The 16408-nt window shown below is 42.8% G+C and overlaps 1 protein-coding gene across 2 annotated transcripts in view; it reads left to right on the forward strand.

The window, feature by feature from the left end:
• The window catches only part of ASTN1 (astrotactin 1), a 315040-nt gene that overhangs the window by 102901 nt on the left and 195731 nt on the right, over window positions 1-16408 (forward strand). For both annotated transcript variants that reach the window (XM_054693451.1, XM_054693450.1), the window contains exon 2: window positions 2098-2285. In XM_054693451.1, the coding sequence (XP_054549426.1) occupies window positions 2098-2285 (188 nt within the window). The remainder of the gene's footprint in view (window positions 1-2097; window positions 2286-16408) is intronic.

Raw genomic sequence — 16408 nt, forward strand, 5'->3', positions numbered from 1 at the left:
GATGAACAGGTGTGGCTCTGTTTGATTTAATTATGCCTTTAGTTGTTCTATTAAGGGCCTTTACTGCTCCTGAATTTTATGTCTGTGGTGGGGAGGAGATGGAGTTTCCTGCAGTGGTAGGAAAGGGACTTGGAGCAGGAAGGTGTGTTTCCAGGGAGGAGACTTTTAATGCTTTCATCCAAAGCCTGGATGAGTGATGAGAAAGGGTCAGTGCAGCTACGGAGTGATTGGAGGGCTCACAGGAAGTGTCATGTGGCGGCTGCTGGTGTAAGAAGGTACCATAGAGAGGTGAGCCCCAGGGCTTCTCTTCACCTAGAAAACTAGAGAGCCTCCTTAGAGGAAAGGTGAACTCAGGAAGCTGGTGTCATGGCCTCACTTAACAAATGGAGTTGTTGTGCCTATGGAAAATCAGGAGCAGGATACAGGAGTCGTCCATTCCTCTACCCTCTTCCAACTGCAGCTTCCTGTATGCTTGTCTCAGTCACTTCCCGGCGTGTGGACAGTTTATAACCCAACAGAGCCTGGACTCTTCCAGTGAGAGGGTTGAGGATGAAGGGAACTTTCCTCACCTTGTCTTTGCTATTCCCTCATCCCAATTTTACTCTTGCCTGAGATGGTAGGATGGTAGGATGAGACAGGGAATCATGTCAATGCTAAAGACATGTAGCAAGATTACTTTTTACCTCTATGTTCTCACAAAACTATGTGACACTTGCTACCATCACTCTCAGTGGGTTGCTTTGGAGAAATTGTTGGGGGTTTCATCTAGGTGAGTATCTTAGTGCCTAGAACAGTGCCTGGTGCATAATACATGCCTGATGAGTATATGTCTAGTAAATAGATTAATGAATACATCTATAAGTTAATAAATAAAGCAGAACATCATGCGCGCCCTCCCACAAATAGTGAAAGATATTTATAAATTCCATAAATACTTAAAATTGCTTTCCTCTTTATGGTTGCGCTACTTGATGAGAAAACTATTCTAAATGTGTCTTATTAAATCTTTTCTTATGTCTGTGGTATTATTTTTTTGGTCAAAGATGATAAATTTGGGAAGAAGAACCCATGCCTTTGTTAAAAAAATGGAGATCTATAAAGCTTTGCTCTGCTAAAATGTATCCAGTGGAGTATTAGTTCCCTAGGGTGGTGATAGTTGCTAAAGAGAAAATGATTTGGGGGCCAAATGAAGTTCAGCAAAGTCTAGTTCATTAGGGCTGTCTGCTATGGGATGTCTCAAAACTTTAATGTGATATTACTTAGGGGTATTGTGAGAGGGATATGGGACCCGGGACTTCTGCAGTACTAATTTAGCACTGGTGTGCATGCCTTATAGGTTTTGGTGTTTTGTAATAATCTTGTGAACGATAGTCTGGTGCCTGGAACCAGGACCCCGAGAACAGGTGAGTGATAAAGGTTCACTTCTTCACCACCCTCCCAACTCTGCTTTTACAAAAGAAGAGAAAAATTAAAGGGGATTAAAACATTACCTGCTACAGCAAGTGTCAAACATGCCCAGTGGTCTATGCAGCAAGTGATTGTGGTTTTAGAAGTAACTTGTCAGCCCCAATGGCTCTCTAGTAATCTCCCAGGACTGTTCCATCATTGCCAGTTCTCTCCACAGTAATTACCAACTCTCTCCTTGGTAGATTCACTGGTGTTTCTAGGAGTAATTGCTAGGGAACTCACACTTTTAAATTTACAAGAGCCAAACAAGCTTGTATTTACAAGAGCCAAACAAGCCTATACCTCTTGGGGCTATCAGAGTATTTATACTGTGCTAGGTAAAAGATGTTATTGATCACAAAAATATGGAGAAGAACTTGAATTTTCACCTCAGTGTTTTTCTCAATGGGTGAGAAACTGACTCACTAGATTATGGTACAAAGCCCTAAGGGCATAAACGTGTTTCCTCTCAGGGTCTCCTCCCCTCCTTGGGATTTAGAGCAGTGGTCAGCAAGATCTAAACCATTCTTGGAACTCCTTGTCATCTTCTACGCTAGCTAATCCATATCAGTATTTAAGAAGGAGATGAAAAGAAGACTTGTACTGGTCCAGCCAGAATTCTGACCTGTATCTTTGGATTTTGTCTCCCAGAGATCTCAGGGAACACGGAGGACATCCCTCTGGTACGCTGGAGGCAGCAGTGGTTGGAGAACGGCACTCTGCTTTTTCACATTCATCATCAAGATGGTGCCCCGAGCCTCCCTGGACAAGATCCAACTGAAGAGCCCCAACATGAGTCAGCAGAAGAAGAGCTGAGGATTCTCCACATCTCAGTCATGGTGAGAACTGTACATCTTAGCCTCTAAGGTCACATCTTATATTTTCTGGTGCCTTAGACATGAGCTCTATAAGATCCAACTCCATTGTGAATGTCAATCATGTTAACAAATAAATTTCCCACTTATGAGAAACAGTGTAAGTAAAAGTGGCAATTATTTCTACAGCACCACTACCCCGTTGTCCTCTCTAGGAACATGCCTGGACATATTTATTTCACAAGCCACGGACAGTGTCAGATGGGGTTAATGGATTGTCTTAAAGGCATCATCCACCTAGATCAGAATATAATAGTTGTCTGTTAATATTTGCTGAATGTCTGAATTACCAAACTGCTACCAGCCCCCCTTCTCTTTTCTCTCTGAAGGGATATAGTCATCCCCTTGGCTTGCTCAAAAGGCACATCCACAGATACTTACCCCCATTTCTAGCATGGCTCAGAAGTTCAGAAATTTGAGACCCCTCCCCCCAGAAATTAGAAAATTCTTCCTAAAATTCTAAGAACTTGTGCTTTAGAATTTCACTAGAAAGTAAACACCACAGTGGTAGGTGAAGGGTTTATTTCATGTTGTTTTTTTCGCTAATGTATCCTCAGCACCTAGAATAATGAATTCACATAGTCAATGTTTAGTAATTCTATGTAGAAAAAGAATGAATTTCCTATTTGATATTTTATGTATTGTATTGATTGTATGATTTTGGTGTTGCCCTGGCAAAACCTGTATACCTATAAACCTAGGGTAGTCTGAACACAGGTTGATTATCCAGGGATCACATGTGTGGAGATGTGGGCTGTTTCACTGTCAAGAAGCTCAGTAGAGAACCATCCTGCGTATTATTCTAAACTTAAATTCATCTCTTATTCCAGTACTGTCACTACATGCCTTTAACTTTTGTGAATCAGCTTGGAGAAAATAGAGCTCTGTGTGTGTGTGTGTGTGTGTGTGTGTGTGTGTGTGTGTGTGTGTGTGTGTGTTTGACATGGAAAATCCCCCCCATAAATTCTCAGATAAAATCTTGAACATAAGCCTTCCACTTCCATTTCCTCCTCAACCAGCATCCACATGAAAGGTTGACTTGATAGATTATCGACATAAAAACAAGTTACTTGATTTATTTATTTATTTTTAAAATAATACTTTCCTTGTTCTAACTTTATTTTTTTAAAGATTTATTTATTTATTTATACAAGCACTGGGTACAGTCAGAAGCGCGGGAGGGTGAGAGAATTCACCAGAGCCAGGGTGGGGAGCAGAACAGGAAGAAGGACCGAGGTACACTGCTGAGGGGAGCAGCGGGCGGCAGGAGAGGTCTGCGCGCCATGCGGGACCCTCCTCCGGTAGCCGGGGATCGAACCAGCGCTGCAGAGGCTGCGGGCAGCTTCACAACCCAGCGCTCAACCGCTGTGTCACCAGGGAGGCCCACAAGTTACTTGATTTATACTAGATGGTGGAGAAGAGTCCTTGAAGAGCGAATGGTAAATCTCAATACCAGGTAAGGCCAGAGAGCAGGCAGGTAAATGAGATTGCTACATTTCACATTTACAAATTAATTGAAGTTTATAAAACATGAGAGTTGTAGTACTTGCACTTCTGTAATCAAAGATCAGTGTTTCCTCTCTCAGAATTGTAGTTTCCAGAGACTAAGATTAGGCAGATCCATTGAATCAGCCCTAGCATTGGTTGGGACAACAGAGGTAGAGGCCACATTGTCTTCACCTTTATAATGTGGTCTGATTGAAAAGAAGGCACAATGGTGGACTTCCCCCCTGCTGTACACATCTGCCCATCATTGTGGAAACCCTAGTCGTGCTTTTGTTTAGGTTTATTTCTTTTGGTTCCAAGTCATCTCAAAGAAACTGCTTTTGTCACACCAAAGAAATGTTTAAGGTAAAGAAAAGCATATAGACATCCCTAAAGATTATTATTGAGTACAAATGCATCTGAAAGAAAGACCCTGAATACAAGCTATTGAGATAGGCAATGCATCAGGTAGAAAGTGCGTTTAGTGAGGACCAGGGAAGTAGTGTGAGGATCCACGCAAAGACATCCTATAGCTTGTCTTAGTTGGTACATCGTAGTTTAGTGAGAACCCCACTGTCTATTCTCAGACTGAGATGCTCCAATAAGACCTCTAGAGAAGTGTGTTTGTGTGTGTGTGTGTGTGTACATGCACACACAGGTGCACACATGTGTTTGCGGGGGTAGGTGCCAGTGAAGATAGACATATCTGATCAAGGATGCCAAAGGATTTGAATAAATAAGCTGTGCCCTTAAAAACAACAACCCTTTTTAGAAACCCTATGCTACTAATGCTTTCTTTTTAGACTCCCGGGCAGGGATCGATGAGCAGTGGACTCTGAAATGGAGAGAGAACAAGATTCAGCCTTCAGCCTGTTTCCGAGATCTTTCCTTCATATGCTACCAGTCACCAATGGCCAGTCACTAATGACATTCTATTTTCCAAACAGAATGGAAGAGATTATTTATTCCGCTAAATTTTAATTTATTCCATGTTATTTTCAACTAAAGAGGTGGAGGCAGAGGTTAAAAGAACATGAGCAAAAGTTGAAAGTGGGCAAGTTGTGTGCTTGTTTCTGATTTGGCCCCTCAGATGTGGATAGACCCACAACTCCATGAAAAATTTATGAAGGTCGTTGACCTCTGCAGGAGAACAGGGATTCCTGGTGAACTGAAGATGTAGGTACTCCCTCCCACCCTTGTCAAAGATGGTGTGGTCAGTGGCGTCTGCTGCAGCCCAGTTTCCCTTCTCACCATCTTCCATTCCCATTCCACACTGCACACCTTCACACTACCTCTCTTAGCCTTAATATTCTAATCTAGAAACAGTTTCAAAGTCTGAAGTTCTGTGTCTGCCCTCAGCTTAGAATCTAGCCTGAGGGTATTGTGTTTGAAGCTGTGGTTCCTGGAGTCTCTGGTGGCTTCTTAGACTCAGGGATTGGTAGATTTTCCATCAAATCGTAGAATGTAAGCCTTAACCCTTGTGTGTCTTTCTCAACCCGTATCCCCATAATAAACTGGCTTGATAGATTACCTGCATATAAACAAGCCACTTTATTTAAACTATAGGGCTGAGAAAAGAGTCTTTGAATAGCAAATGGTAACCTCGGTGTCCAAAGTGGAATACTATCTACTTCTACCAAATACCTACCCAAGATCTAAAGCATATTTGATGCACTTTTGTTATATCCTTTGCGGGTAAAGTAGGTAGCCATTCGAAGTAACTGGAATAACATCTATGTCAGAAGACAGCAAAATGCTTTGACTAGTAATGGTTCTGGGGAGCAAAATCACTAAAATGAAATCTTATTATCCAAACCCTGTTAGTTAGGAAATAACAATAGCAGAGCTATTTTTCATTAACTATAATGATCAATATTGATGCAGTTTTCAGTTTGGATCCAAACAGCATAATTTGAAAAAGGGAAAAGTTAAGATTATTAACAAAGCATGAATACACCCAACCTTTTCTCTCTCGTTAAGAAAATGTATATTTAAAGGCTTAGCTGATAATCCTAAATATGTCCAATATGTGCAGAGGGAATTTAATGGTTTTATGAAAACCATCAAGTTTACATTTCTTTCATTTTGTATTTACACTTTTCTCATCCATATTGTCTCAATGCAGGGACCGTTGTTTATTTTTATATTTTGCATTTACTCTGTTTTGTTTAAAACACAAAATATAAGTCACAAGAGAATGAAAAGAAAAGGAAACCCTTTTTTGTACCCCTATGACATTGTATGAATGAGAATTTGTAAGTCTTTTCTTACAATGCACCCACTATAAATACACCATCAGCAAAACCGTGGGCTTGCAGAAAACCAATACCTCAGCTGGGAAGTTGGCAATTTAAAACTTTGAAAAACCTTTTGCCTTTTTTATTTTTCAATCACATCCTAAAATTTTTGAATTATTTTTTCAAGGAGGTACTATTTTTTCCTTTGCGTATAATAATTGGATTTCCCTCCTGAAAGCTTATATTATTTCTTTGAGGGTCAAATGATGTATTTTAACCTCCTGCATGATTCAAACTTGGCTGAAGAGATTTATTTCAAATTGTGCAAGATAATTGACATTTAGAACTAAAAAAGTACACAAGGATACACTTTTGCAAACTCTGGTCCCAGTGAAAAGCAAAATCATCAAATGAAAATTGATGTGTGAGTTTAAACCAGAAGTCAAGGAATTCTTCATTTATGAGCAAAATTGTTTATGCCATGAAAGATCAGGTTTTAATATACCTTTCCAACAGATATTCAGGCACTCTATAGATTTAAATTTCCTCATACTTCAGTTAATTTACCATATGATCTACATTTTCTTCTTAAAGTCTGTAAAAGAATTTAATGATGTATAATAGAATTTTTATGTATGTTATGTTTGTAATGAGCGACGGCAGTGTTAATAGGCTTCCTAGAAGCACATAGGTTGAAGTACATTTTTCACAGCAAGTAGGCTTTCGAAAATGCTTTGGTTTGATACAGATATTTTGTGGTAATAACTCCCACTGGTAGAGAATATCTTTTGTAGTTAAGCCATTTTAGGTACAATTTGCAATTATGAAAAAAATCATCTTTGACCTTTTGGTCATCCCCTAATGATTTTGTGACTGGCTCCCATGATTCAAGCCTGGGCACTGCTCGGACCCCTAGCCCTGGTGGGTTGGTGCCTTTCAGCTAGTGCCAGCAGGCCCCTGTGTTGTGGCCCTTGCTTGCCAGCTGCCATTAGGACCTTAGCCTATCAGGAGGCCCACAGGAGCCTGCTGACACTGAGTTTTCTTTTGGGAGAAACAATATCAAGAACAAGGTTCAGAGACAAGAACCTATTGTAAAGCCTTAGAGTCCAGGAGACAAAATGGATAGTTTAAGCCGTTGTCTTTCTGGGGAAGTAACACTTAGGGCCAAGCAGATCCAAAACCATGGATATCCCTAGGGGGCCTCCAGGATCATATGTCCAGGACTGCAGATACCTTTGTGCCTAAGAACCCATCCTTGCTCTTTTTTTTTTATTATTTATACAAGAACCGGGTACAGGCCAGACATGCAGGAGGGTCAGAGGATTCACCAGAGATAGAGCGGGGAACAGAATAGGCAGACTGACTGAAATACACTGCTGAGGGGTGCAGCGGGCGAGACAGGAGAGGTCTGCTGCGCCATGTGGGTTTCTCCGCAGCCGGTGGGGATTGAACCCGCACTGCAGAGGCTGCGGACAGCTTCACAGTGCTGCGCTCAACCCCCTGCGCCACCAGGGAGGCCCCCCATCCTTGCTCTTACTTACTTCTTACCTCAGTGTCCTTTCTCAAGTTCAGTTCAGCTGCCTGAGCGTCACATATTAACTTTGCTTGCAGCTGTCTTCACTCCTAGAGCACTACTGCTTCCAGAGTAGGGAAGGAAAGCTCCAGACATAGTCATTGCTATGTGGCACCAAGACTGTCAAGTACTTATTGTTAAGTGTCTGTGGAAACAGGAGAGAGGGCTAGATGCTTTTTCTTCCACACCTTTTGCCTTCAGCAAATCCGTTACAGAATTTCATTAGCAATTCATTACTCAGGGCCACACTGCATCTTTCTGGTCAATTGATGTTGTTTGTTTAGTTTACCTAAAGATGCCCTAGTTCATCAAAGCCAATCCTTTGGTTCATTAAGAAACACATGGAAGAGTTTAGACATATGAAAGGTGCACAGAGACAGGTCCTGATTCAGTCAAGGAATTTTGCAAGTAATTCATGCCATCCATCATGGGGTTGGACTGACCACTGGCCAGAACCACCCTTGTATACTCTGCCTTCCAGTAGGTTAATTTTGGGCTGGGGGACGCATTCCTAAAATAATCAGCAAGATCCCTAATATCAAAAGCTCTTTGCTCATGGGTTGTCTCTCACAGACTGGTGGGTAAAAGACTGGAGATGCCAAGGTCCCTTGGAGGCTACTCTAAGCATCCAGTGATAGCTTGGCTTGCAAACCTAGCCCACCTGGCATGGTGGTTTCTCTGTACATCTCTTGCCAGGATATGGTAAATGCACTCACATCTGAGTCTGCTCATGGCTTCAGTTGCTCAGCTATCCTGTCTTGTTTGCTGCTCTCCCCATGTTTCTGTAGATGGGAGTTGGGGTATAGCAGAAAGATACACTGGGATTAGAGTTGAAAGGTGAGTTTCAATTCTGGTTGTGGCATGTTAGCAATTTGTTGACCCTTCTGGAAGCTTCATCACCTCATCTGTGAAATGAATACATGACTACATGGGAATCCACTCAGCACTTCTCTGTAGTGGAGTTTTACTATAGAAGTTCATGTGGAAATAAGAAAGACAGGAACCTTCTCATTAGAAATGAAATCCCAGAATTAGAATTTCCTCAAACCTGGAACTAGAAGGTGGTGCAGCTTCCAAGTTATCTTGTCAGACAGCCCCCCACCTCAGCAGCATAGGATCCCCCCTTGCACATCTGCCTCTTTTGCTCCTGTGGCCATGAACTAGCTCCTTTCCACGAACTGCTCTGTCAGTCTCTCCCCCACTTTGTTGCTTTTATGTTTGTTCTTTCCATTGACTGACCAAGTCACTTCACTTGTGACCCCTTCTGATTTCTCTCTGCTTTACATTTCCGACTTTGTTCTTATAGTTGCCAGGTTCCCTGATTCCCCACCCCCACCCCTATTCTAATTCCTTAGGGAGAGAAGCAGATGGGCCTAGCTGGTTACCATAGTTTCTACTTGTTCAAAACTTTTCCTAATACATTATCCCATAGGTGGATGTCACCGTAACCTTCATCTGTTGGCTGCAGTTCTGAGGAGGTTGGTATATATGGCAAAGAAAATGACACTGAGCTCTGAACTACTTCCTTAGCAGAGGCTTATTAGTCATGAGTCCATGATTTACTTGCTCAATACAACGAGCTTATTATTACTTGTAGAGATGTGGAAGGATGGACAGAGTTCATCATCATTATTATCGTCATCATTGTCACCATCTTATTTGTACTTAGCATGTGTTAGGGCTTACAGTGTGTAATAACAACTTATATTCTCCTCACAACACCATGAAGTTGGGATTGTTATTATCTCATTTTAAGGTGAGGGGACTGAGGACCAGTTAAGTAACTAACCTAAAGTCAGTATCTCTTAGGTTGGAGAGTCCGGGTTTGAATTAAGAAAGTTGACTTGGTCTAAACTCTAGACTCTAAGAGGCACTCAGCTCATGTCCTGACCCACAGTGAGCTTCCTGCATGTCCTCCCATCAGCTTTTGTTGTTTGCTGACTTTTGTCTGTTGAGATTCATCAGATACATTTCCCTTATTATTGCTTCTAACGCTAACTCTTTGGGCACTAGGACCCACCCCCAGGTGGAAGACAGCTTTCTTCCTGTGAGTGTGCCAGCAGCTAGCCCCACAAGCTTAGATTCTGTTCAGCTCGGCTAAACCCACCTGCTAACCTTGGCTGCAGCCACACCACCTCACAGCTGGCGGCGGGTTTATTGGCAGGGAAGGGAAGAGGGCAGTTGGAGCCTTCCAATTCTAAAATTGAGAGCCGTGTATAACAGTAAACTTAGACTTCTTCATATACATACTTTTACACTTTTGCAGTGAATTTTTAGCAACCAAAAAAGCATTTTAAAAGCATTATTGACCTATCATTGATTGAAAGCATCATTGACTCATTCGTTCATTTAGATATTGATTCTTTCATTTAACAATTATCTGTCAGGCTTTGGGTACCTTTTTTTGAACTACTAAGGAGATTGGAAATTAATAAGACAAGATTCTGCTTTCAAGGAACATTTAATCATATTGTTAATACTTAACATTTGGGAATGGCCATTGGCAGAACTCAGAGTCAGGTGGAGTGTCTACCTTCTTTTCTACTCTGCAATTCTTTAGATCCTCTTTGCCATTCTGTTCTCTATCCTGAAGCTCATACAGGCCTCAAGATACCCCCCATTTATCCAGACAGTAAGGAACATAGCTAAGAGGCCAAACTTCCACAAGGATACTAATGTCTTTTAACAACTTGATGTAATATCCCATCCAGCAGTTTGACTTACTTGATATAGAGGCCAACAATTTACTTTTAAGTGCTTACTGTCAAAAATCCCTGAAGGTCCTTTTGAAAGCAGGAGTCTATAATCTCCATGGGGCTTAAATCAATATTAAGAACTGGTAATGGTCCTACTAATGAAGCTATCATTTCATTCACTGTATCCCAGGCAATGTATGGGATCATTTCCATATATAATATCAGTCCATTCCCTTAGCAGCTTTGTGAAATAGATATTAATTCTCCCACTTTTCAGGTATGAACACTGAGACATAGAGAAAGTAAATCACAGGCTCAAGCTCACAAAGATGGAGCCAGGATTCAAAGCTACTATGTCTGATTTCAGACTTCATTCTGCTGTAAAACACTTGGTATGGTGGTATAAGGATTGGCTACTTTCTCCAGTTTTTTCGATAATGTGGTGTAATGTGCATCTTTAGCTAATGCAGCAGAAACCCTTCACTTGATGAAGATTACAAAGGCACAGAGAGAACTGGGTGATAAGTTGTCACAGTGGAGTCCCTGAGACACTTGAAAAGTGAAGAGCTGGATTGGGCAGCGAAGATCAAGCATTGCAAAGCAGTCTGGGTTGTACTGAGCAGAGGGAGTTGAGGAGCCAATGAAGAATATAAGTTTTGTGATATTAAACTTTAGTGAGACAGTGCATAGCAAGGACTTTGCTATCAGAGAGACCAATTTAAATCCCACTTCTACCACTTGCTAGAATTGCTAGTGACCTTGGACAAATTACTTCATCTCTAAACTCACTTTCCTTATCTATAGAGTGGGAATAATAGATTCTACTTTACAGAGCAGTTTTGATGGTTAAATGAAATGATTCTTGTTAAGCACTTCCTATCCTGCCTGCCCATGGGAAGCACCTAGTAAATATTAACTAGGTAAACTCTTGGGGTGTCATGCAAGCTGCCTGTAACAATTCTGTGTGCATTGTGTTTCCCAGGGACCCACTACCTTAGGGAGCCAGAAAAGAAGCTGGGACCATAGCAACTTCTTAGAGGAGCCCTGTTGGAGTCATGCCCAGGGAAAAGGCAGAGGCAATTGGGGCCATTGGGGTGACAGATCGGGCTCTTTACAAGGGCATGATGTGGTCATGAATATCCAGGGCATTGTTAAACCACTTTAGTTTCATTGTTTACAAGGTTTCCTAGCAGCTAGCCTGTGGGTTAGGATGATTATCCCAGCTCCAAACTTCCCTAGGAGAACTTCACTCATTTATTTTTTAATCAAACCAAATGATGTCATTATGGGAATTCCTCCTCTACCTGGGTATCCGCCCATGCAAAGATTGTTATTATTTAACATTAACAACAGGGAAAAGAAGGCACAGAATGGGACAGAGTGGTAGGTAGCCTTCATGGCTAGCATTGATGGAAAAACTCAGAGATTCTCAATCCCAATCACATTATTTTTCTTCCAAATCATATTGGCTTTCCCTTGCCTTCTTTCCATCTCTAAAGTTTGGGGATTTTTCTCACAGACCTGAAGTTTGCCTTTAAATATGAACTCAAATTCACACCCATGGGCCCTGGATTCGATTTGGGTATAGTAAGATGTAGCCAATCCAGAGAAAAAAAACCCAGCATAGAAAATAGCAGGAGGGCCTCCCCTGGTGGTGCAGGCAGTTGAGCGCCACACTGTGAAGTTGTCGGCAGCCAGTTCGATCCCAGCCGGCTGGCGAGGGTCCCACATGGCGCTGCAGACTTCTCCTGTCTCGCCCGCTGCTCCCCTTCATCCATCTGCCTGTTCTGCTCCCCGCTCTGTCTCTGGTGAATCCTATCACCACCCCCCGTGCATCTGGCCTGTACCCCGGTTCTTGTATAAATAAATAAATAAATAAATAAATAAATCTTTTTTAAAAAAGAAAATAGCAGGAAATTAGGTCAGAGGTTTGTAAAGGGCCACATATTTTCAGCTGTGCAACTATCCAACTCTTGGTATTGCAATTTCAAAGCAACCACACCCAGTATATCAGGAATATGTTCCAAGCTAACTTAATTTAAAAAACAGACAGCAGGCCACATTTGACCTATAGGCCATAGTTTGCTAACCCTCATCAAGTCCATTCTCCTCACTTTGTCTGCAGACTTCAATCTAACAGCTCAGCTTAGCAGCAGTGATAGGGTCCTATTTTAAGTATGAAAGATAAGACTGCTAGTTTTGGTCAGACACCCACGGATTGATTGTAATTGTCACTTAAGGCAGGTGTTGACATGGATTGTTCTTGCTACAAATTCACGGCATGTGTTATTCACAAATTCAGGTGAAATATAAGCACATTAGCCTCTTCTGAGAAGTATTGATGGGTTTAGTGAAGAAGTTGATGAAAACAAAGACATGCTTAGACTTGATAAGAAAAGTTTAAACTGGATACCAATTAGCAAATATGCTGTTTTTTGTTCTCTGCAAGACTGATAGATCCTGGTTCATTTCAACTTTGACATACGAAGTAGACTTCTACGAAATGCCTAAATATGTTAGACCAGTCCCTAATATCAAAATGCACACATGGAAGTAGAGTCACACCTCTAGAGATGTCATCATGAAGTTGCTATTTGGGGGGACTGATACGTAAGGACTTTAAGAATCAGTGGTAGCCCTCTGCTTTGCCAATGATGCTGAGGCTGGACAAAGCATTTGATGACCTCACCTCTTCAAATTAGCCTTGACCCTCTGAAGTATCTGCTAAAGTCTTGCTGCAGAAGAAGTCAATGGCACTGACCTTCCTGGTTGCATAGGTGTCTCCATGGTCCATCTGGGATGTCAGAAGCTTCTTGCTGGTGCCTTGTTGTTTATGGTTCTCCTGGTATGTCTATCACTGTTGTTGCTGTCTGGGAATAGCCATAGAATGGAGTCAAATAGCTTTCTATCTTGGGATGAATCATATGCTCAGCTTATTGATCTATTGGTCTGTGCCTGACAGTAGTAGGTGCTTCGTGGAGCACTAACTGAAACCTTCTGGTGTTTGTCTCCCAATCCTAAAATATGCAAAAAGTGAATTTAAGGGCATGCCTGGGGCCTCAATTCCATAAAGAAGACAGTGTCATGTGCAATCCCTAAGGGATCTCAGACACCAGATGTTTTTGTTTCTTCTCCCCCTTTTATCTCATCTGATGAAGAAGATGAGAGGCTTTGGGACTAAGACTCATAAGCATTTTTGGACTTATCAGAGTGAGCATGTGAGAATTTGACATGTATGCACCTTAGCCACACCAAGTATGGGAAACTGCTACATGGAAGAAGCTCAGAGGAGCTCTGCACCCCAGCAGTGAGCACTCCCCTTTTATTCTCCTGTTACTCCTTAAAAGTTACAGTGCCTGCATCAAGTCACCATCCCAGGCTTTCTGCTGCTGTGTCAATCCCAACCCCATGCGTGTTAGGGCTCTGCTAATCAGGGCGAACAGCCTTGCCATCCACAGCTCCTGGCGCCTCCAGGGCAGGAGAAACTTTCTTGGATGCCTTCTGGGATTGGGATGGTGACCCAGCCAGCGTCCTGCTCAGGGGTTCCACAGCAGAGAGATGCAGGCTGAGAAACCAGCTGTGCTGTCTAGACAGCATTTTCCCTTCTTGTTCTCAACAGTGATTGAAGCTGGGCAGAGATATTGGAGAAGAACACTGGAGCCTTTGATTATACTCCTTCTCCCCCCCAAAAAATGTCTGTGAAACCTCACTCAGGCAAGCCCCTACACCTTCCTGAACCTCAGCTTTGTCATCTGTAACTGAGAGATTTGTATATGTGTTCTCAAAACCTTAGGCATTCAGACTTTTTTGGCCATATTTTAACACAGTCTCTTTCAGTGTTTCCATGTAAATTGACTGCTTTCTCCAGTTTGAACCTATTTTGGCCTTTTCTTAGATGACCATGCCAATAAAATCACAGGCTTGCTATTATAGTTAATTATTTCAATACCGTTTAAGAATTATTATTATTTTTTATAAAATAAAGTAAAATAAGCATAATTTAAAATAAAATAAAACGGGTCTGCCCTTTGATCAGCCTCTGCATGCCATCAAGTAGGAGGAAATGACCTAGGCCATGCGGACTCTGCCTTGGCATCCCAGACTAGATGACCTTGAACTGACCTTCAGCTCTCATATTCTAGGGATATGAAAGTAAAGGACGTATGGAATCCCTGGTTAAACAGACTTCAGAGCAACATGTGAAGTCATGTTATTCTGTTCCCTGCAGCAGCACTGCTCCTATTCCCCATTGATGAACATGAGAAGATGGCCTGTGGGGGGATGGTGCCCATGCCCATGTGTTGAGCTAAATGAAAACAGCTCTGCCCTGAGAGGGAGCTGTTTCTTCCCACAGTGCTGATACTGAATGTGGTTTGTAGTTTTAAGTCCATTCTCCCTGCACTGGGTCTCCTTGCAGGCATCTGGGTTTGCTGAACTTCTGGCCCAGGGCCTCCTATGCTTAGCCAGCTTTGCTCCTCATAGTCTCTGTGGGGTGTCCCTAGACCTGCCTCTCACCTTTACTGGCAGGACATGTTCCAGGGACTTCCTGGGGTTGGCCTTAGCATGGAGCGGTCCCTGGACCATGTGAGGGAGCAGGTCTTGGGCAGGACCTGAGGCCTCCTTCTTAGGTGATTTGATGAGGGGAAATGTCCCGTGGAGCACTTTGGAATCATCTCTCAAGGACTTTGACTACACCAAGAGGAGAATGTGTATTCTTCTATCTAAAATATTTTTGGTCATCAGAGGCGTAGTGATTCCTAAGAAGCACAGCCCAGTCTGTGGTTTTATATTTCTTCTCGTCTGGGGGGAAACCTGCTTTAGAATGGAATTCCTGACAAGACAGTGGACTCTGCCTTGCCAAATAACAATGCAGGGAACTCAGCACCTCCCAGATTTCCCTTCCACATGTCCTTGCCCTCCAATAAGAGCAAGGACAAGTCAGTGCCATGTTTCCTTCAGGAATGAGAGGGCCTCTCTGAAGCAGCAGAAATTCATGTCTCCCCCTTCCCTCTCCCTCTTCTCCAGGCCCTTTGTGAATTCCTTTGTCTCTTTGATCAAGCGTGGGTCTGATGTTCATTTTCACCTGATTTCATCTAATGAAAAAAGTTAGAGCGGGAAGTGGGCCATGTAACTATTCCTGTGTGATACTGCAAGCACATTCAAAGGGCTGTTTCTGCTCCTAGAAACATTCATCAGCATCTGTGTTAAATGCTGCCTTGCCCAGTTAATATCATTCTAGGTCACTAGGGTTTCAGAGAAAGAATAGTCGAAAGGAGAAAGACAGTTATTTTCCTTCGGAATTGTCTATACAAACAGTGCATTTTCATTATTTGGAGTCAGAAGGCCCTCCATCTTCCTATTCTTTTTACCTAGGATCTCCTTTCTGCATGCTTCTGCTCACTATCCATGGACCAATCACAGCCACAACATTGCCATCCATCCTCGTGTGTGTGTGTGTGCGCACACACCTGTGCATACATGCACTAAATCCTACCTGTCTTTCAGGGGCGAGGAAAAACCCAGTCCTTCCTCCTCTGTGTCTCACAACACTTTTGACACTGTGAGTATGTGTGGCGGGGGCAGGGGGGAACTCCATAACAGCTGAGTGTTTATAATTTAAATTAATTATGATACACACTACCTGGAGGTAGTGTCGGAGCCCAGAGGTTAAGGGCTCAGTTCCATAAGACTGCCCCCCCCAATACACACGTAAGGTGTCAATCACACATAGTAGTTCCCCAGGTTATCCACACCTTCTGTCTGACATGGCTACAAATGGGAGGTTCCCATGACCTCCTCCATTTTGGATTCAGTTAATTGGCAGAGTATGGGCCTCCCCAGTGGCGCAGCGGTTGAGCGCTGGGCTGCGAAGCTGCCCGCAGCCTCTGCAGCGCCGGTTCGATCCCTGGCTGCTCCCCGGCCACCGGAGGAGGGTCCCACATGGCGCGCAGACCTCTCCTGCCGCCCGCTGCTCCCCTCAGCAGTGTGCTTCAGTCCTTCTGCCTGCTCTGCTCCCTGCTCTGGCTCTGGTGAATTCTCTCACCCTCCCGCGCTTCTGACTGTACCCAGCGCTTGTATAAATAAATGAATAAATCT

The sequence above is a fragment of the Talpa occidentalis genome, unplaced genomic scaffold (assembly GCF_014898055.3).
Source record: "Talpa occidentalis isolate TD23 unplaced genomic scaffold, MPIMG_talOcc4v2.1 talOcc4.12, whole genome shotgun sequence".
Lineage (NCBI taxonomy): Eukaryota > Metazoa > Chordata > Mammalia > Eulipotyphla > Talpidae > Talpa > Talpa occidentalis.